The 22,039-nt window shown below is 34.1% G+C and overlaps 1 protein-coding gene across 1 annotated transcript in view; it reads left to right on the forward strand.

Moving 5' to 3' along the window:
* WASL (Wiskott-Aldrich syndrome-like) overlaps positions 1–22,039 on the forward strand; it is a 76,148-nt gene that overhangs the window by 23,280 nt on the left and 30,829 nt on the right. The window contains exons 2-5 of the mRNA XM_014530152.1: positions 6,993–7,127; positions 10,083–10,169; positions 11,808–11,904; positions 15,131–15,154. Coding sequence (XP_014385638.1) covers positions 6,993–7,127; positions 10,083–10,169; positions 11,808–11,904; positions 15,131–15,154 — 343 coding nt within the window. The remainder of the gene's footprint in view (positions 1–6,992; positions 7,128–10,082; positions 10,170–11,807; positions 11,905–15,130; positions 15,155–22,039) is intronic.

The following is a 22,039-nucleotide window of genomic DNA, read 5'->3' on the forward strand; positions in this document are numbered from 1 at the left end:
TGGGCAAACTACGGCCCGTGGGCCGGATCCGGCCCGTTTGAAATGAATAAAACTAAAAAAAAAAAGACCGTACCCTTTTATGTAATGATGTTTACTTTGAATTTATATTAGTTCACACAAACACTCCATCCATGCTTTTGTTCCGGCCCTCCGGTCCAGTTTAAGAACCCATTGTGGCCCTCGAGTCAAAAAGTTTGCCCACCCCTGGTAGTGGGAGAAATCACCAAGTCCAGTCAAAGGGTTAAGTACTGGGACGGTGACTCAGGCAGGGACTCGGGATTCCAGGGAAGTCTCCTAGCCTGGGATGGGATGGAATGAGGGTAGGGGCTGAGCTGAGTCTTTTTAAAGGAGCAAGAGTCAGTCTGGTGACATGCAGGGGACATGGCACTTCAGACAGAGGGGAGAGCATAAGTAAAAAGAGTAAAAACAGAGGAGAGGACAGCACCGTGATGGCGAACCTTTTGAGCTCGGCGTGTCAGCATTTTGAAAAACCCTAACTTAACTCTGGTGCTGTGTCACATATAGAAATTTTTTGATATTTGCAACCATAGTAAAACAAAGATTTATATTTTTGATATTTATTTTATATATTTAAATGCCATTTAACAAAGAAAAATCAACCAAAAAAATGAGTTCGCGTGTCACCGGTTTGCCATCACTGGACCAGGGGCATCCTCCATCTGATTTCTGCCCTTGAAAATGAAAGTTCTGAGGATTCACGTGTTACTGTAATAACTCAGTACTGTAATATTAAGATGTGTAAAATATTTCTACAAAATTGATATATACTGTTTTCCATTTTAATTAACAAATTTTAACCCTAACATTTTTGAGCTAATAAGAAATAGATTTCCTTTCCTAAACACTTGTCCTTAGGTTGTTTTTCAAGTAATACCTTTTTGATTAAGAAAGACAAGAAGTAATGGAGCTGATTAGCTGTAATTACTTGAAAGGAAGGGAAGGAATATTTTTAAAAACTTAATTAAACCCCTTGTCAGTCTAGAGTTTAAGGGATAGTCAATTTTTATTTCTAGCATTTATATCTCAAATTTTATGTGTGTAAAGCTATTCTTGCATTCACTATAATTATTCTGAATTAATCAGAAAAGGCTTTAAAAGGTGTATAATTTTCAGACTTTGCCAGTTTCGATAAGAAGGGGCGAAATAGACTAACAAAAGGTTGTAGCAAAATTTTGAAAATCCACTTACTGAAAATTGCTTATGATTAGTTGGGTTCTTTAATATTAACATATTATAAGTTGTTTTAGAATAAGGTTATAATTCCAACCATGTTTGTGTGGAAAATTATAAAACTGTTTCATGGGTCTCTATTTTTTAAGCAAGTATTTTAAGAATTTGTTTTAAACCTATATCAATGTTTAAATATGGATTTTTAGTTTTGGGAGTTTGTTTTTGTTTTAAAAAATCACATACATCTAGACAATGTTTTATAATGTTAATCCTATGGCAAGAGATTTCCATAATAGAAGTACAGACTCTATTTAATAATAAGACATTTTTTTCTTTTGCAAGCTGTTACTTCTTGTTTTCTGCTTAAAAAGTAAAATACGAGAATTTTTAGATCTCTTTAATGGTATCTGGTTCCCTAATTGCTTTTCTTTTTAGAAGTGAATGCATTTGGATAGCACCATATTGAAAAGGCTGTAATTTACAGGAATTTTCCTTAGAAAACAAATTTTCCCATCTGATTTTTGAATTCTTTAACCTCATCTCTTACATCATTGGATAATATATACAAAATCCAGTTTTCTGTAGTTTTCAATGCTATGGCTTAGGGTTAGAGAGCCTATGGAGCTATCATGCTGGGACTGTACTTACAGAAGAGCACAGTATACTTAGAGCAGGCCAAAGTCATACCTACATTCTTCAATCTTCTTTTTAAAGCCCAATGTCCTAGTTTCTAAGCTATCTTTATAACTTTTAATGTCTCTTGTGGACATTTTCCTGCTGCTTTGTGTCCTGTTCACGACTCTCTGTGAAATTCAAAGATGAGTTTGGTCTGCAACATAAAATGGAGCACTGTTATCTGGAAATGTATGTCTTCATGAAATTTTGATCCCCAGCAGTATACTGATCTTACATTTTTTACTTTATTATTATCATAAGAGACTTGTACATATACATATAATAGTTCTTATCATAGGGGCCATTTCCTAGGCATAGTTTGGTAACCCAAAACAGCATTACCTTCAAATCTTAATGTAGTCTATTTTTTATTACAGTGCCCAATATTCATTGAATTGATATACCATAACTATTTAACCATCTCCTCTTTTTGGATATTTAAAGTCTTTCTATTAAGAAATAATTAGCATATATTTATATACATATTTTGTCCTTTTATATTCATAATAAAATAAGTTTTGGTTATATTTTATTATTTTATTTCTCACTTAGGGATATGTTTTTATTGATTTTAGAGAGAGAGGAAAGGGGAGAAAGCAAGAGAGACACATTGATGTGAGAGAGAAACATCGATTGGTTGCCTTCTCGTCGATGTTTCTAACTCTCTCCCTTCCTCTCTGTAAAAAATCAATAAAATATACTTAAAAAAATAATAAATACTTCAGGGTGTGTATCCTAAAATCAAGGTCTTTCCCCTATTTGTTATCAGAATCAGAAAATGCAGGGTTTTGTTTTTGTTTTTTTAAATGTATTTTATTGATTTTTTACAGAGAGGAGAGGAGAGGGATAGAGAGTTAGAAACATCGATCAGCTGCCTCCTGCACACTCCCTACTGAGGATGTGCCCGCAACCAAGATACATGCCCTTGACCGGAATCGAACCTGGAACCCTCCAGTCCACAGGCCGACGCTCTATCTACTGAGCCAAACCGGTTAGGGTAGAAAATGCAGTTTTAAATTTAACAAATATTTGCTTACAAGGGGCAAAGGTGAAATGAAAGTATAGGCTTGCAGAAATATTTTAGGTGCTTAAGGGAATAACAATGTATTTAATAGGTAATAAGTTAATATAGAAAAGTATTCTATTTTAGAATAAGATGTGATGTAACAAGATTTATACATGACTCAGGAAAAGGCACTAGAAACATGAAGGAAACAGTAAGAACTTAAGGAATCAAAGATATACTTCTTGACTGGTGCCGAGACAACCCAGTAGAGGTAAAAGTGCCCTGACAGAGGACATTGGGACAGATTCCTGTCCCTAAATTCATCCTCCATTTTTTTTTGTTTGTTTTGTTTTTGAGAGAGAGAAATGAGAAACATGGATATGAGAGTAGCACATCGATTGCCAGGGCAGTGGCGAACCTTTTTAGCTCGGCATGTCAGCATTTTGAAAAACCCTAACTTAACTCTGGTGCCGTGTCACATATAGAAATTATTTTTTGTTTGCAACCATAGTAAAACAAAGATTTATATTTTTGATATTTATTTTATACTAGAGGCCCGGTGCACAAAAATTTGTGCACTCGGGGGGGAAAGGGGGTCCCTCAGCCCGGCCTGTGCCCTCTCGCATTCTGGGACCCCTCGGGAGATAACGACCTGCTGGCTTAGGCCTGCTTTCACACAAACACTCCATCCATGCTTTTGTTCCGGCCCTCCGGTCCAGTTTAAGAACCCATTGTGGCCCTCGAGTCAAAAAGTTTGCCCACCCCTGGTAGTGGGAGAAATCACCAAGTCCAGTCAAAGGGTTAAGTACTGGGACGGTGACTCAGGCAGGGACTCGGGATTCCAGGGAAGTCTCCTAGCCTGGGATGGGATGGAATGAGGGTAGGGGCTGAGCTGAGTCTTTTTAAAGGAGCAAGAGTCAGTCTGGTGACATGCAGGGGACATGGCACTTCAGACAGAGGGGAGAGCATAAGTAAAAAGAGTAAAAACAGAGGAGAGGACAGCACCGTGATGGCGAACCTTTTGAGCTCGGCGTGTCAGCATTTTGAAAAACCCTAACTTAACTCTGGTGCTGTGTCACATATAGAAATTTTTTGATATTTGCAACCATAGTAAAACAAAGATTTATATTTTTGATATTTATTTTATATATTTAAATGCCATTTAACAAAGAAAAATCAACCAAAAAAATGAGTTCGCGTGTCACCGGTTTGCCATCACTGGACCAGGGGCATCCTCCATCTGATTTCTGCCCTTGAAAATGAAAGTTCTGAGGATTCACGTGTTACTGTAATAACTCAGTACTGTAATATTAAGATGTGTAAAATATTTCTACAAAATTGATATATACTGTTTTCCATTTTAATTAACAAATTTTAACCCTAACATTTTTGAGCTAATAAGAAATAGATTTCCTTTCCTAAACACTTGTCCTTAGGTTGTTTTTCAAGTAATACCTTTTTGATTAAGAAAGACAAGAAGTAATGGAGCTGATTAGCTGTAATTACTTGAAAGGAAGGGAAGGAATATTTTTAAAAACTTAATTAAACCCCTTGTCAGTCTAGAGTTTAAGGGATAGTCAATTTTTATTTCTAGCATTTATATCTCAAATTTTATGTGTGTAAAGCTATTCTTGCATTCACTATAATTATTCTGAATTAATCAGAAAAGGCTTTAAAAGGTGTATAATTTTCAGACTTTGCCAGTTTCGATAAGAAGGGGCGAAATAGACTAACAAAAGGTTGTAGCAAAATTTTGAAAATCCACTTACTGAAAATTGCTTATGATTAGTTGGGTTCTTTAATATTAACATATTATAAGTTGTTTTAGAATAAGGTTATAATTCCAACCATGTTTGTGTGGAAAATTATAAAACTGTTTCATGGGTCTCTATTTTTTAAGCAAGTATTTTAAGAATTTGTTTTAAACCTATATCAATGTTTAAATATGGATTTTTAGTTTTGGGAGTTTGTTTTTGTTTTAAAATCACATATACATCTAGACAATGTTTTATAATGTTAATCCTATGGCAAGAGATTTCCATAATAGAAGTACAGACTCTATTTAATAAGACATTTTTTTCTTTTGCAAGCTGTTACTTCTTGTTTTCTGCTTAAAAAGTAAAATACGAGAATTTTTAGATCTCTTTAATGGTATCTGGTTCCCTAATTGCTTTTCTTTTTAGAAGTGAATGCATTTGGATAGCACCATATTGAAAAGGCTGTAATTTACAGGAATTTTCCTTAGAAAACAAATTTTCCCATCTGATTTTTGAATTCTTTAACCTCATCTCTTACATCATTGGATAATATATACAAAATCCAGTTTTCTGTAGTTTTCAATGCTATGGCTTAGGGTTAGAGAGCCTATGGAGCTATCATGCTGGGACTGTACTTACAGAAGAGCACAGTATACTTAGAGCAGGCCAAAGTCATACCTACATTCTTCAATCTTCTTTTTAAAGCCCAATGTCCTAGTTTCTAAGCTATCTTTATAACTTTTAATGTCTCTTGTGGACATTTTCCTGCTGCTTTGTGTCCTGTTCACGACTCTCTGTGAAATTCAAAGATGAGTTTGGTCTGCAACATAAAATGGAGCACTGTTATCTGGAAATGTATGTCTTCATGAAATTTTGATCCCCAACAGTATACTGATCTTACATTTTTTACTTTATTATTATCATAAGAGACTTGTACATATACATATAATAGTTCTTATCATAGGGGCCATTTCCTAGGCATAGTTTGGTAACCCAAAACAGCATTACCTTCAAATCTTAATGTAGTCTATTTTTTATTACAGTGCCCAATATTCATTGAATTGATATACCATAACTATTTAACCATCTCCTCTTTTTGGATATTTAAAGTCTTTCTATTAAGAAATAATTAGCATATATTTATATACATATTTTGTCCTTTTATATTCATAATAAAATAAGTTTTGGTTATATTTTATTATTTTATTTCTCACTTAGGGATATGTTTTTATTGATTTTAGAGAGAGAGGAAGGGGGAGAAAGCAAGAGAGACACATTGATGTGAGAGAGAAACATCGATTGGTTGCCTCCTACACGTGCCCCGATCAGGGATCAAACCCACAACCTAGGCATGTGCCCTGACCAGAATCAAACACACAACCATTTGGTGTATGGGACTACGCTCCAACCAAGTGAGCCACCTGGCCAGGGCCATTTTTTGGTTATGTTTTAAATTATTTCTTAATTTTTTAGTTTAGGAATGAAATTACTGAATCAGAAAACATGATTATTTATAAAAGATTTGTAAGTGCTGTACCAGTATATGTATGTACCATTCTTATAGAAACTTAAAATCAAATAGTTGCATTCTAGATTATGCTATAAAATGACTTAATTTATAATTAAATGAAAATTTTCATTGTTTTGTGATACAATTATGAGGGAGGTGGCAACATTGTGTACTGGAAAACCTGAATGCTCAGGACTAAGGTGTCCATAGCATGTAATGAATTAGCTCTCTCCTATGCATCTAAAAGGGCACTGCACTATAATTAGTAGCTTGTTTTCAAGTTTGACTTAATAGCTATACTAAAGTGGTTAATTGCTATATAGAAGTCAGCCTTTACTAATACTACTACTTAATTGCTTGAATGTTCACTTTATTAGAAAACAGTTTATTACAGGGAGTAAGAATATAGGATTTGAACTCATAAATATCTGTATGGGAATTTGATCTCTGTCACTTACGTTTGTCATATTGGACAAATTATTTATCCTCTTTAACCTTGGGTTTCTCAAGCATAAAATGAGGACATAATAGAAATAAAAATTAAATGGAGTTATATTTGAATGTGCTTAAGCACATTCCCTAACACATTTTAAGCATCAGTAAATGTTAGCTTTCAATCATTATTTTCAGTATAGCTATTATTTATTACTGCATAAGAAATTGCTTCTAAAGTAGTGACCTAAAATAACAATAACTATTAACTCCTTTTTCTATGAGTCGGGAATTCAGGAGCAGCCTAGCTGGGTGGTTCTGGTTCGATGTCTCTCAGGAGATTGCATTAATATGTCAGCAGGGGCTGCAGTCAGTTGAGTGTTACTTTGAACCTAATGGCTATAAATTTTTTATATTACAGACTATGTCTTCAGCAGTGGTACAGTTATATGCAGCAGATCGGAACTGTATGTGGTCAAAGAAGTGCAGCGGTGTTGCTTGTCTGGTTAAGGACAATCCACAGAGATCTTATTTTTTAAGAATATTTGATATCAAGGTGAGTTTTGTTTGCTTCCTCTAAATTGCAGGTGATTAGATTTTCTACCTCAATTACAATTTAGTGTAGATTTATTTATACCATATATAATATTTAAGTTATTCTTAAATTAGTATTACAAGGGCAAGCTTGGTTTTAGATATTGAAGCCTGGACATTGAGACCAAATGGGAACATCTCCTAAGCCAGACATGAATAGTTCCCTATTTTGTCTTTCTACCACCTTTGTTTATTCTATGCCTTTGGGTCTTAGGCTTTCTCCACATTCTCTTCTTTTCTAATGATACTCTTTTATTTCATCCTGTCTACTACAGACTAGCATATATAGATAGTCCTTTCAGGGAACTACAAAAGTATATTTTAGTTTGGTATATACTGTCATTTACTCAGCTCAGGTTTAAAGCATTATACAGTATCTATAATCATGTATTTGCACCCAGTCGGAATAGCTCGGTTGGTTGAGCGTTGTTCTGTGCACCAAAACATTGCCGGTTCAATTCCCAGTCAGGGCACATACCAAGGTTATGGGTTTGATCCTGGATCAGGACACGTCTGGGAAGGCAGCCGATGATCTCTCTCTTTCTTCCTACTTCCCCCTCTCTCTATACATGTTCTTGGGTGAGGATTAAAAATAATAATGATGATAATGTATTTGCTGCCCACTTTTCCTTATGATCCTCTCAAGATGGGCATGTTCACATTTTTGCAGCCTTGTATCCCTCACTCTGAAACATAAATCCACATTCCCATTGTCCTAGATTAACTGTTCTTTGTCAGGTATTCATCCATTATAGCTATTATAAAAGTAATTCTCTTTTTGCTGAGATGAAGTCTCCATTTACCTTTGAAACCTTTTTCGTAGGTAAGCCTCTTTAATATTTGTATGTGACAATAAGTATAGTGAAATTATAATTACAGAAAACTAAAATTGACTTTGACTCTTCGATGATACTTATGGTCAGATAGATTGTAGTCAAACTGTTTTACTTCTCTAGGCCTCAGCTTATTTATTTGTAAAATGGGATAACCATCTGGGTCTGTTGCAAAGTATTTTCCCTGAGATTAAATGAGATTTAAGCTCCTGCACTTTTGTTTTTTGGGAGAGGGGAGTATTGTGTGTGTGTTGTTTTTTAAACAGCCACATATTGCATAGTGAAGTATTTTTGTTTGTTTATTGATTAGTTGATTGATTTTAGGGAGAGAGAGAGAGAGAAATACTGATTTGTGTTCTAGTTATTTATGCAGTCATTGGTTGATTCTTGTATGTGCCCTGACATGGGGAATCGAAGACTCAACCTTGGTGTATCTGAACAATGCTCTAACCCAGTGGTCGGCAAACTGCAGCTCACGAGCCACATGCAGCTCTTTGGCCCCTTGAGTGTGGCTCTTCCACAAAATACCAACTTCTGCGCATGGGCCATGAAGTTTCAATCGCACTGTACATGCGGGCCCGCACGTGGTATTTTGTGGAAGAGCCACACTCAAGGGGCCAAAGAGCTGCATGTGGCTCGTGAGCTGCAGACTACCTGGCCAGGAAACTGCACTTTGTAAATTAGTGTTTTTTAGTTTTTTGTTGTTTTTAAAAAAATTTTTAAATTGATTTTAGAGAAGGGGTGGGGGAGAGAAAACATCGATGTGAGCGTGAAACATCAATTGGCCGCCTCCTGCACCCCTCCCACCAGGGATGGAGCCCGAAACCTGGACATGTGCCCAGCCTGGGAATCGAACTGGCAATTTAGTACACAGGACTATGCCCAACCAATTGAGCCACACCAGCCAGGGCTGTTAGTGCTTCTTAACATCTTTATTTCCATACCCCAACACAGCTGAGAGATGTGGCATACTCCTGTTACTAATAGTGGCTTGCTGGGCAGTGATTATGGGAAGTGGGGGAACACATGCATAGTTTGAAAGAAATTCCTAAGTCCTTTGACATAAGGGTGGGTCAAAAGTAGGTTTACAGTTGTTCATTTGGAAATACAATAAATAATAATGCAAGAATAAACTCTGTGTTTTGCCTACTCACAACTGAAAACCTATTTTTGCCCCATTTTACTTCTCATCACCAATGAGAAGTACTGTTTAGAAATGGAATGCCCATATAACTTCACTGAGAAGAAAGGAATTCCTGTATAGTGATCATAATTTATGTACAGTGTGTTGTAAATATTTTTAAATTTTGGTATAGGTATAACCTTGCATTTCAGAATTGGGCAATGATTGTATTTCCCTAACTACTTATTTTCAATTGTAGATAACCATTGCTGAATACTTGCAATTAGCCACCTTTGGTATTAAGGTTAATTATATTTCTTATACTAGGGCCATAGGTATGACAATCATCCATGGCTCTCTTAACCATAGTTTAACCGTGGTGCACTCTAATCATTGGTTTCTTTCTGCACATGATTGATATTGTTTATACCAGTGTTTAATTGGGAGGCTACTCTGCAAAAGTTAGGATTTCATAGATTGCTAATGAGCAGTACAGAGAAGGTATATTTGACCCTGCTAGCATCTAGAGAATTGAGAAAAAGAACATGAACTCTTCCTGTAATATTTAATAGTATACAGTCTATAAATATTGCTGATGAAATTATGCATTGGTAATCAGTGCATGTACAAAAGTATTCTACTCCTATCTAACATTGCTGATCTAATAATTGTTCTAGTTATGTAATTGAACAAGTATAACTGTATTTGGGAATGCTTGGCTAATGAGATTATATCATAGCATACTGAATTAAACTCACATGGTATGTACTTTTTATGAGAGAAACATTATCTAGTATTATTAAGAAATTACTGATTATAGTGTGTTACTTATGTATTACATATGTTGTATTTGTATATGTAAAAGCTATTAATATAAATAATTCCCTTAATACTAGTCATCTTCTTTGTTTTATTCCTAGAGATTATTTTCTTGGTAACTCCAGCTTTTACTTTTTTCTAGGATGGGAAACTATTGTGGGAGCAAGAACTATACAATAACTTTGTATATAATAGTCCTAGAGGATATTTTCATACATTTGCTGGAGATGTAAGTTATATTTTTCTTTATTGCCTTGTTTAATGTAATTGCTTTTTACATTTGTCTGTGGAAAGCATTTATGAGTTTTCTGTGTAACTTGAATAGAAAAAGAGTTATTTTACTTTTAAAAACTTCATAGAAAAAAAAACAAAAATAAAAACACACACACACACACACAAAACTTCATAGATATTATAGCTACATTGGAAGAAATGGCTAAGATTTTTTTTTAATTATGTATATTTTTATTGATTTTAGAGAAAGGAAGAGGGAGAGAGAGAATCATTGATCGGCTGCTTCCTGCACACTCCCTACTGGGGATTTAGCCCGCAACCCGGGCATGTGCCCTGACTGGGAATCGAACCATGACCTCCTGGTTCATAGGTCGATGCTCAACCCCTGGGCCATGTTAGCCGGGCAGAAATGGCTAAGATACAAGGGCAAAAATAAAAGGTTTTAAAGAGGACTGTAAATGTAATTTGCTATTGTAGAAAGGAAGTTTGATCTTTTTCTTTTTTTAAAAAAATATATTTTTATTGATTTCGGAGAGGAAGGAAGAAGGAGAGATAGAAACTTCAATGATGAGAATCATTGATCGGCTGGCTGCCTCTTGCATACGCCACACTGGGTACTGAGTCCACAACCCGGGAAGGTGCCTGAACGGGAATCGAACTGTGACCTCACTGAGGCATGCGGGCTGGGCTGATTTTTTCTTTTTCTTTTATCTTCTTTCTGTTTTGGGGCAGATAGTTTAATCTCTGTGTTTTCTTATGTATAAAAATGAAGTCTTAATTGTTCACTAATCCATTGTAGCTTTTAAATATTGAATATTCTATTGCCATTCAAATTATTTTCTGAAAGAGTAGTTTATGACCTAGAAGAGTGCTAAAATACAGTAAATGGAGCGAGGGGGGGCAATTTAAAAAATGTATTGCATATACTTGGGGAAAATGTTAGAAGGATTTTTATACCATATGCTCACGGGGATTATCTGAGTGAATGGATTATAGGTGAATTAATTTTCTTTGTTTTTATACTTGTATTTTGTAAATGTTCTTCAATGAAAAAGGTTTGGATTAGATGGTATATCTATCTTTTCTGACAGTTTTTTTTCTTTAGCTATGATTTTTCATATTTCTCTTGATAGGATATAAATATATACATATTAAAGTATGTATTAATTGCCATTAATAATAATGTCAGTATGTTTCTATATTTTTAATAATTTACCTGAATTAAGGTTATAATTTAAATAATGCCTATAATTAAGCTGCAAAATGAAAACAAATTAGTAAAGATAGTTGATCTGCATTTTACCAACTTTTCCAGTGTTTGCCTTTTCAAATCTAAATTATATACAGAGCCCTATTGAAGGATCAAATTCAATTTGCCTCTGTTGTTTTTTTGAAGATATTCAGTTTAATATTTGAGTATCTATTGTGATAGGTAACTTTTCTAATAGTAGTCTTTTATTTTACCTTTTTACTTTTTGCCTTCTTAAGTTATTCATGTCATAAAATGAGTTCTTATCTTTTAATAAAGTTAAACTTTTCTTCAGAAATGTACTTCTGTTAGTTATCACCTTTTTGTTATATAAAACTAAATTCATGTTTTTTATTGTTTTTCTTTTTGATAAAAATATTTTAGACTTGTCAAGTTGCTCTTAATTTTGCCAATGAAGAAGAAGCAAAAAAATTCCGAAAAGCAGTTACGGACTTGTTGGGCCGACGACAAAGGAAATCTGGTAAATTTTATTTTTTTCTAATTCCTTTTAACAGGAGCTAGCAAGCTATGGCTTACAGGACAGATCTGGCCTATTGCCTATTTTTGTAAATAAAAATTTTTTGAAACAGCTATGCTCATTGGGTTACATATTGTCTATGACTGCTTTTTGCCACAACACGGTTGGATAGTTATGACAGAAAAAAACCTAAAAATCTAAAATATTTACTATCTGGTCCTTTATTTAAAAAGTTGCTAATCCTTACCTTTAAAATTAAATACTGACTTTTTAATTTGCATTTTTATGACACTATTTGTAACTTACATTTTTAAAAGTATTTCATACTTTGTGAACAGATATTTTAGGCAAGTCTTGAAGCAAATAAGCAAAGTTACAAACAAGATCTATAAACATTGCCTTGTCTCTATTTTGTCCCTAATGTTGTAAATGATGAAACCATAAGGAACTTAGTTTAATGTATACAATGCTAATACATGTAAAACAATTAAATGATGCATTGCAGTACAGAGCTTTAAATTCTTTGGTATATAACTATTTGACAATAGTGTGCCAGGCCTTTCTGTTGTAAAGTAGGAGAAGGGGGGTGATTTAAGAAAGGTGAACCTCTCCATAATTATCTTAAGCAGAGCAGTTGTAGGAAAAATAACACATGGAGTTGAGATGAACAAATAAATCCCTTTAAAACTAGCCATTCCTGTATACTCCTTGAAAAGTCTTTTTGTACACTCAGGGGTACATGTTACCCCAGTTTGAAGATTACTGTGTTCAAGATTGTACTTTACCAATAAGAGGAAATAAGCCGTAAAAATGGTAGAAACTGGATTGGGAAAACAGGAATGTAAAAGCATATATTCCAGTTTATACATCTTTGTTGTTCTCTTCAAGGGTTTGCAAGTGGGAGGTGAGGTAACACTGAAAATAAAATGAACTAGGTTGTTGCCCCACTTACTATATTCCACTTGTAATGAGTGAATAGGAGAATTATTAGGGGCCTTTTATTTTTGTTAGTTCTTTTGACAGCTAAGGCATTTACCACTTGATTCCATGTTAGGAAAGGATTTAATTGCTATGGAATTATTTGTGGTTCAGTGCGTATTTCAGTGACATGCTCTGGTCATAGGCCAGGAGCTCCCTGGGACTTTTTTAGTCAAAATATGTGACATTTTCAATATACAAAAGAGTAAAAGAATACTTCTTAAAATATATAATAGTGACTTTGAAATTAGTAGGTCACTTACTCTTTTACCTGGTATAAGAATTCTATTTGATATAGTTCCTAAGCTTTTAGACATAGTGTTTCAAAAGGAGAAAGATCACAACATTAGGGAGGGAGCTGATTCATCATTTAGTAGCTCTTCATGCTAACTCAAATTCCAACTACCTCTCTTTAACTTACATATATGGGGTTCAGCTTTTGGGGCAACAAAGAATTAGTCTATTTTATTTTCCTCCCAGTAGCCATTTAATCTTAGAAGTTATCTGTTCCATCTATTATGTACTTCTTGAGTCTAGTTCTATTTTCTTATTTCTCACATGATGGAGTTTATAGACTCATCATCCTGAGTACACTGCTCTGAATCTACTTTTGTGTCTTCTTCAAATGGTCTAGATTTGAAGAAATGATCCAACTTCAAATATGATGTCCAGATTTGAATACCATACTCCAGAAGTAGTCTGGCTGTACTGTCACACTAAAATGATGCTTGATTTGATTAAGCACTGTTCTGCTAATGCGTATAGCAGACATTTCACAGTATTAACAAACATTCCGTGTTCAACCAAACCCTCCCTTTTTTTACATGAATGCCTCTCAAGTGAGGATAGTGTCATCTAAGTAATTGCTTTTTAGAACTTACGCTCTCATCTTCATATTTATCTCAATATATGTCCACATCTGTGTCATTACCAATTTTAAGAAGTATTTCCTCTCTGGATGCAGAGATAACATCATCTTGGAAATTGGAGATTGACATTCATTGACATAGATAGGACTAAATTACTTCAACTGTTTCAGAAAGTTATTTCATGAGACCACCAGATGGAGTAATATATTTATATTTACCATTGCCAGGATTCTTAATTTTAGATTATAGTTGTTTATAATCTGTTATTTTATCATGTATGTGTTTTTCTCTTATAATTTTGGAGAATTCTTAATTTAAAAATATCTGGAAATTATATTTGTTTAAAGTTCTTCAACTACTTTGAACTTTTTAAACCAAAATTGTGTCAAACCTGGTAGGTGAGAGTATGAATACAAAGGATTGATAGCAGTTCTCTTTGCTTTACTCCTGCCTAATTGGCTACAGCTTTTCAGTATTTTTTTGTTTGCCCCATTGCTCAGACATCTGAGTATTCTCATTAACTTTGTGCTTTAACTCAGTCCTGTAGCTTTGAAACTGTCTCTATGCTGATGGTGCCCAAAGTTTTATCTTCACTGCTGACCTCTCTTCAACTTTCAGATTTGTCCATGTTAGTTGGGTTTCAGAATAGCCTTCAAATTTAGCATATCTGAGCAGAACACTTGATCCATGTTCCCCAACCCCAATCAGATCTGTTCCTTCTCCTTGCCTAGTCTTCCCATCTCAGTAAGAGACATTGGCTCCCTCTCATCACTCTGGCTCACCATGGTCCCTCATAAATCCTGTCAGTGAGTCGCATTGGCTCCACGTTCAAAATATGTCTTGGATCTGTTTCTCACCACCTTTGCTGCTGTCACCTTAATTAAAGCCATCATCTGTCTTCAGGACTACTATAACTCCCTCACTAGACTCCCTGCTTCCAGTCTATGCTTCATACTATCTTTTTTCTACATAGTAGCCAGAATAAACTTTTAAAATATAGATTAGATCATGTCTCTTGCCATTTTCAAAACCTATAAGAGCTTCGTATTATACATAGAATATAATCTATATACCTTAACCGTGGCCTGTGGGACCTTACATTGTCCAGTCCCTGGCTCTCCTCCTAACTTAATCTCATTCCACTCTTCCTTTCTCTCACTCCAGTCCTGCCTTCATGCTGTTCCTTCATGCTATTTCCTTCTCAGGGCCTTTGAATATGTTCCCTCTCTCACTTTATTCAGATGTCTGCTCAGTTGTCAGTTCCTCAGAGAAACCTTCTTTAATCACCTGTAATCAGTCAAGACAGGAGTTTAAGTAAATTTTTATGTTGATTTTTGTACTACATATGTCTAATAATAATATTTTAATTTATTTTCTAACAGAGAAAAGACGAGACGCCCCTAATGGTAAGCTTTTTTATAATTATTGATCAAAAAGATCTTAGATTATAGTTTAATTCTTATAGAAACATATATCATACATTAATACCTAATTAATATCTGATCTAATACTATGTTCTTATTTTAAAATAACAGATGAGACTTAGAAACGTACCATTTGGCTTTTTTTTTAGGATGAAGGAATACTACATAGATCACTAATCTTATATCTTAATTCTGTATTCACAATTAATTAAATTTAGAAACTGCACAATCTAGTTTTAATATCTTCCCTAAAGGCACTAAATTTTGCCTAGCATGTTGATTGATTTCTTACTTTAGATTTATCTTTTTGTCTTATTTCAAAATATTATTTCACACTGGTAATATGAAACTAGCTCCTTTCCATGTTTAGAGCTAATAATAGCTGCACATAACCCTCCTTAATTTGATGAAATATTATGGGTTCATATATTTTAAAAAATACTGTATATTAAAAGTAATACCAATATATAAATGACAAAGTCCCAGACCTCTAGGGCAGAGATTCTCATATGGACTCTATAAATCCTCCTTTAAATTGTGTGTTAAATTTTGTAAGTATAAATGATTTTTACTCTGAGGAGAGAGAATCCATGACTTTTATCACATTTAAATGGTGTTCCTGACCCTGTGACAGTAAATAACGATTGCCCCAGGAGCCTTCTTTATAATGGGGAATATATCTGCTCCTTTTTAAAAGCATCTCAAATCCTCTCATCAGAATTTAGAATAATTATTCAGAGAAACACTTAACATAATACAGAGTTCTTACTATATAACAACTGTTGGTGATTATTGGGATTTGCTTCTTTTAAACAGATATATTGCTTTCTGATTTTGTCCTTAAATTTATTTTCCAATATAAAAACATGAACCAAATACTAATTTTGGATTACTTGCCTTACCAGTTTTGTTGTTTTTGTTTTTTTTAATATATTTGTGTTGATTTCAGAGAGGAAGGGAGAGGGAGGGAGAGAGAGAGAGATAGAAACATCAATGATGAGAGAGAATCATTGGTTGGTTACCTCTTGCATGCCCCACACTGGGGATTGAGCCCGCAACCCAGGCATGTGCCCTGACCAGCAATCAAACCATGACCTCCGGGTTCATAGGTCAACGCTCAACCACTGAGCTCAACCACTGAGCCACGCTGGCTGGGCCTTCCCAGTTTTTTTAATGTCTGACTATTTTCAGTAGTACTTACCATGTGCCAAGTATTGTATACTTTGACTTTCTCTTAGTTAGTTAGTTAGTTAGTTAGTTAGTTAGGTTAATCCTCACCCGAGGATATTTTTCCATTGATTTTTAGAGAGATTGGAAGGGAGAGGGAGAGACAGAGAGAGAGAAACTTCGATGTGAGAGAGACACACTTATTGGTGCCTCCGCACGCACTCCCCAACCAGGCACTTAGTGTTCGAGCCTGCAACAGAGGTACATGCCTTTGACTGGAATCAAACCCAGGACCCTTCAGTCTGCAGGCCGACACTATATCCACTGAGCCAAACCAGCTAGGGCTGACTTTCTCTTTTAATGGAAATTTTAATACTAAGTTTATAGGGTTTCTGTGGAGAAATGAAGTGCTCCAAGTGCTTAGCATAATGCTTAATAACTTAGTTATCACGATGAAGACAATAACAAAGATAGTAACAGCAGCTACTATTTAACAATCATTGACAACCTGCCAGGCACTGTCCAGCAACCTTTTGAAGTAGCTCCTAATATCCCCATTTTATACATGAGTAAACTGGGGCACAGATCGGTAGTAACTTGTTCAAGATCACCTAACTAGTAAGTGGTGGAACAGGATTCAGTCTCAAGAGATCGACATCCAGAGTCACTTAGCCACTGTACTATGTCAAGATGATTGTGTAGGAGAAACTGAGACCTAGCGGGAGTTAATAACATGCTTCAGTTCACGCAGCTAGCATGTTGCAGAGGCAAAGGAAGCAGAAGCAGCTGAATCGGAAGTCATTCATCTGTGAGCCTTTAAAGCAGTATTGTAATTATTTTTCCTTGATATGTGCTCAATATTTTCATCTCTTTTTTATTAAATTATTTTGCATTCTGTGAGCATATATCAAGTACCAGTGGGGAAGGCTTCCTAGTGGTGGCCTCTTTGGAGAGAGTAACCTAAGATTTGTTTTGTACAAATAATAATATAATAAAAGGATATAAATACTTTATGGTTTTTCAAAATTTTAACCTTTTCAATCCATATAAAATGTATTTCTGAAGAGGTACCTAATCCATGAATAAATAGAATTTGCATATTCTTCTTTATGTGACAGTGGTATCTCACAATTTTATTTCTCTACTAAGAGAGATACTCATAATTAATGTAGTTTCTTTCTCTGAGATCGATCTTGGTTTTAAATCTTTATATCTGTAGTTCTGACCCCTTGATGCAGTTGTCCCAAACTAATTTTTTCATTAAATAAATGGAGAGTTAAAAAAATAGAATTGTTAAAAGGCAAAAATACACAGCATATATTGCCAATATTTGTATATTTATTTATAAAATATACATATAATATGGTATTAGTATAACACGTTACAATAAATAATGAAATAATAATTAATAGAAATGTTAATATTTTTTTCCTACTTTGCAGTCGATTGTTTTGTTCTCCCTGCTGTGTGGAGACCCCTGTTTTGGAGGCAGCGCATTTCTTTTCTGCATTTGGTGCCATGCCACTAGGGGGCAATGGACACCTTCACCACTTTGCATTGTCCGTGCTTTGTCTCAGATCCTCATTTACATTATCAGTGTAGCAGACCTTTTCAAATGTTACTATTAAAAGGATACTTTATGTAGAAGTAACATATATTCCTGAAATGCAATTCAGTGTCTTCCTCACTAACTCGTAATCCATACATCTTTCTTTTTTTTTATTGGTCAATCTCACCTTATAGCTTAGACGCTTTCCAATAAGATTTGTTCTCAACTTCATGCCTGCTTGACATCAGAGGCCTCTGGGCCACCTGTTTCTCAACTATTTTACCTTGGTGAGAGTTCCTACTTTTTATGTAATTAAGGGGAAGACTTTAGTTTATTCTTTTAATTTCAAAACTAACTAGAAATGCTGTTTAATGAGAATATTTTAAAAAACCCAACCATTTCTGTGACAGTTGTCCTTAATCAGAAGAAGGTAACTTGTCCTTTGACTTGTTTTTTTGTTTTGTTTTGTTTTCCCAAAAAAGGAAGGGAAATGGCTCTCTCCATTATATATTTAGTTAGTACATGTTCTTAGGATGAGTGTAATTTCATAAACGGCAAATTAAACTAAACTTTATTAGAAATGATTCAAGAGTATCTCTGTTACCAGATCTCCTGTAAACATACTTATTAAAAAATGACTCTGCCTTATACCCGTTATCACTTTTTTTACTGTCACTTTTGAAACAAATATTTACTTGGGCTTTAGAACTCCATTTTAAACTTATTTCATAACACCTTCAAAGTCTGAAGTAAATTACTATTGTCAACCCAAATAACCAAGTACCTCATTTCTTGAATGTGTAGAAAACCTTTTTTCTAAATTGTGAAAGTTAGTAGTAAATATTTATTGAATAATGAATTATTGGACTACAAACTTAAGAGAACTGATAAAATGATAACATTTGTAGTATTGTTATTATTAATCACTTTATGGTTTGAAGTTTGGTAGAAAGCATAGGAATTAATAGAAAGGTTAGTGGTCTAGGAACCAAGTAGACTTCATCATTGCCTTTGTTACTAATTGTGTCACTTTGGACATGCCACCTGATGGTTCTTGCCCTTAGCTTTCATATATAAAATGAAACATTTAGAAAAACTCTAAATTTCCCAGCTAATAGTAATTTTCTAACATGTTTTTAATGTGGATATTCTTATATAGACTTCAATAATATCTTAACAAGTACTAATATAATTTATATATAATGACATTAAATAGCTAATGCCAGGGCTCTATAACTGTGTGGAGAGATGTGTAATAGTATATCCATATCTGAGTTTTGGGTAGAGAGAGGAATGGAAACAGTGCAACTACAGTACGAGTTAACTGTTATTCATTCCACATAGTGCAACTACAGTGTGAATTAAACTCTGTTATTCATTCCATATAACACTTTTATTTCTGTCTCTTCATCTTTGAACTTTCTTCAGAGATGCTGTGTTATTTTCTCTAGTGAGTTATGAATTGGGCTTATAAGAACCTTTACTTTGTTATTTCCCAGAAAATAATATATATTTTTTTTATAATTTAAACTGTTAAACTTAACTATACCCAATTCTTACCTTAGAACAGTGATGGTGAACCTTTTGAGCTCAGCGTGTCAGCATTTTGAAAAACCCTAACTTAACTCTGGTGCCGTGTCACATATAGAAATTTTTTGGTATTTGCAACCATAGTAAAACAAAGATTTATATACTTTTTTTTATTTTATATATTTAAATGCCATTTAACAAAGAAAAATCAACCAAAAAAATGAGTTCGTGTGTCACCTCTGACACGCGTGTCATAGGTTCGCCATCACTGCCTTAGAACATCCATAGTATAATAGATTATTTTATATAAGCTAAAGCAGCATAAAAAATTTTTTTTGTTCTTTTATAAACACTAATTACAGTTGACCCTTGAACAACATGGTTTAAACTGCTTAGATTCACTTCTATAAGGATTTTTTTTTCCAATAAATATGTACAGTAATGTAAATGTATTTTCTCTTCCTTATGATTTTCTTAATAACCTTTTCTTTTTTCTAGTTTACTTTATTTGTAAGACTACAGTATATAATATATAGAACATACAAAATACTTGTTGATTGACTGTTTATGTTCTTGATAAAACTTCCGGTCAACAATAGGCTATTAGTAAGGGGAGTCACAAGTTATGCACAGATTTTCGACTGTATGGAGTCAGCACCTCTAACCATTATGTTGTTCAAGGGTCAACTATATAGTTGCTAATTTTCTTTTGTTTTGTTTTAATGGTGAATTTGTTGCTTTTGTAAAGATGTGGCAAAAGTAGCCTTAGTTGTTCGTATGGAAAATAATACAATTATTAATAAATAATAATACAAGAATAAACTCTGTATTTCATGTACTCACAACTGTAAACCTAGTTTTGCCTACCCTGTAGTTGGTGTATGAACACCTATTTAGGAAGGGTGGTATGTATAAAGAGAGCACCTAACTCTGGTACTCCCTAAGTCTGTCTGAAGTCAGTGCTTACGTCCTATTTCATTTATACTATTGAGTATCGAGATAAGAGAGTAAATAATAATTTGCAGTATCTTACTGTGGACAGTGTTGCTCTTACTGATTGGTAAAGGTAAATTATAAGAAGGAAGAAAGCAGAAAGGGGAGAGTGATAAGTAACATCAGGTCACTAGATAAGTATATGAAGGTATGGGTATGACCCCAATTCAACCCTCTAACACACAAATTCTGGGTATTCTCAATAACTTCTCTTACTTTGTGAAGTTACTGCAAGCATAGAAATCTAATATCTGAACAACTTTGAAAATCCAAGTCTTTATCTACTACTTAATAAGCTTTCTGTATTGCTTAACTAACCTTTAATTCTTCTTTGTCTTTTTTTAATTGAATGTATTGGGGTGACATTGGTTAGTAAAATTTTATAGGTTTTAAGTGTACAATTCTATAACACATCATCTGTATATTGCATTGTGTGTTTACCAAAGTCAAATCTCCTTAGTCATCAAATATTTGACCCCCTCTATCCTTTTCTAGCTCTCCAAACATGCCCCTTTCCTTCTGGTAATCACCATATTGTTGTCAGTGTCTGCGAGTTCGTTTGTCTTATTTGTTCATTTTGTTGCTTTCAGTTTTATATCTCACATATGATTGAAATCATATGGTTCTTGACATTTTCTGTCTTTATTTCGTTTAACATGTATTCTCAAGATCCATCCATGTTGTTACAAATGGCAGTATTTTAACTTTTCTTATGGCTGAGTAGTATTCCATTGTGTATATGTACCCACATCTTTATGCAGTCATCTATCAAAAGACATTTTAGTTATCTCCATATCTTGGCCACTGTGAGTAATGCTGCAATGAACGTAGAGGTACTTATATCTTTGCTAATAATTTTTTAAAAATTTTTCAGGTAGGTACCTAGAAGAGGGGTTGTTGGGTCATATGGTAACTCTATTCTTAACTTTTTGAGGAATTTCCATACTCGTTTTCATAGTGGCTATACCAGTTTACATTCCCACCAGCAGTGAATGAGGGTTCCTTTTTCTCTGTAACCTCTCAAACACTTGTTTATCAAACAAACAATTTGGAAAGTTATGTGTTTATTACATATTATTTGTCCTATTGATAGTAGCTATTCTAACAGGTGTGAGGTAGTATCTCATTGTAGTTTTGATCTGCATTTCTCTCATAGATGGTGAAGTTGAGCACATATCGTATATCTATTGGTCTTTTGTATGTCTTCTTGGGAGAAGTGTACCTCAAAGGCAAGGGAAGTAAAGGCAAAAATAAGTGAATGGAACCATATCAAACTAAAAAGCTTCGATAGGAGGAGATATTTGAAAACAATTGCTCTCTGATAAGGGGTTAATATCCAAAATATATCAAGAAACTCATGCAACTCAACAACAACAAAACAAACAATCCAGTTAAAAAATGGTCAGAAGACTTGAACAGACACTAAATCTTTAATTCTTGATCCAGTTATTTTCAGATTATTCCTTGACAGTGAATTATCTCTTAACGATCTTATCCATATTGTTCACTAGCTTCCATTTTTTCCAAGAAGAATTTCTTTATTTCTTGCCTACATGAGCAACTTCTAAGGAATTTTATATGCAATTATAAATAGAACTTTTAGACATTTGTATATTATAATTATATGT

This window comes from Myotis brandtii, unplaced genomic scaffold (genome assembly GCF_000412655.1).
Source record: "Myotis brandtii unplaced genomic scaffold, ASM41265v1 scaffold726, whole genome shotgun sequence".
Taxonomy (NCBI): Eukaryota; Metazoa; Chordata; class Mammalia; order Chiroptera; family Vespertilionidae; genus Myotis; species Myotis brandtii.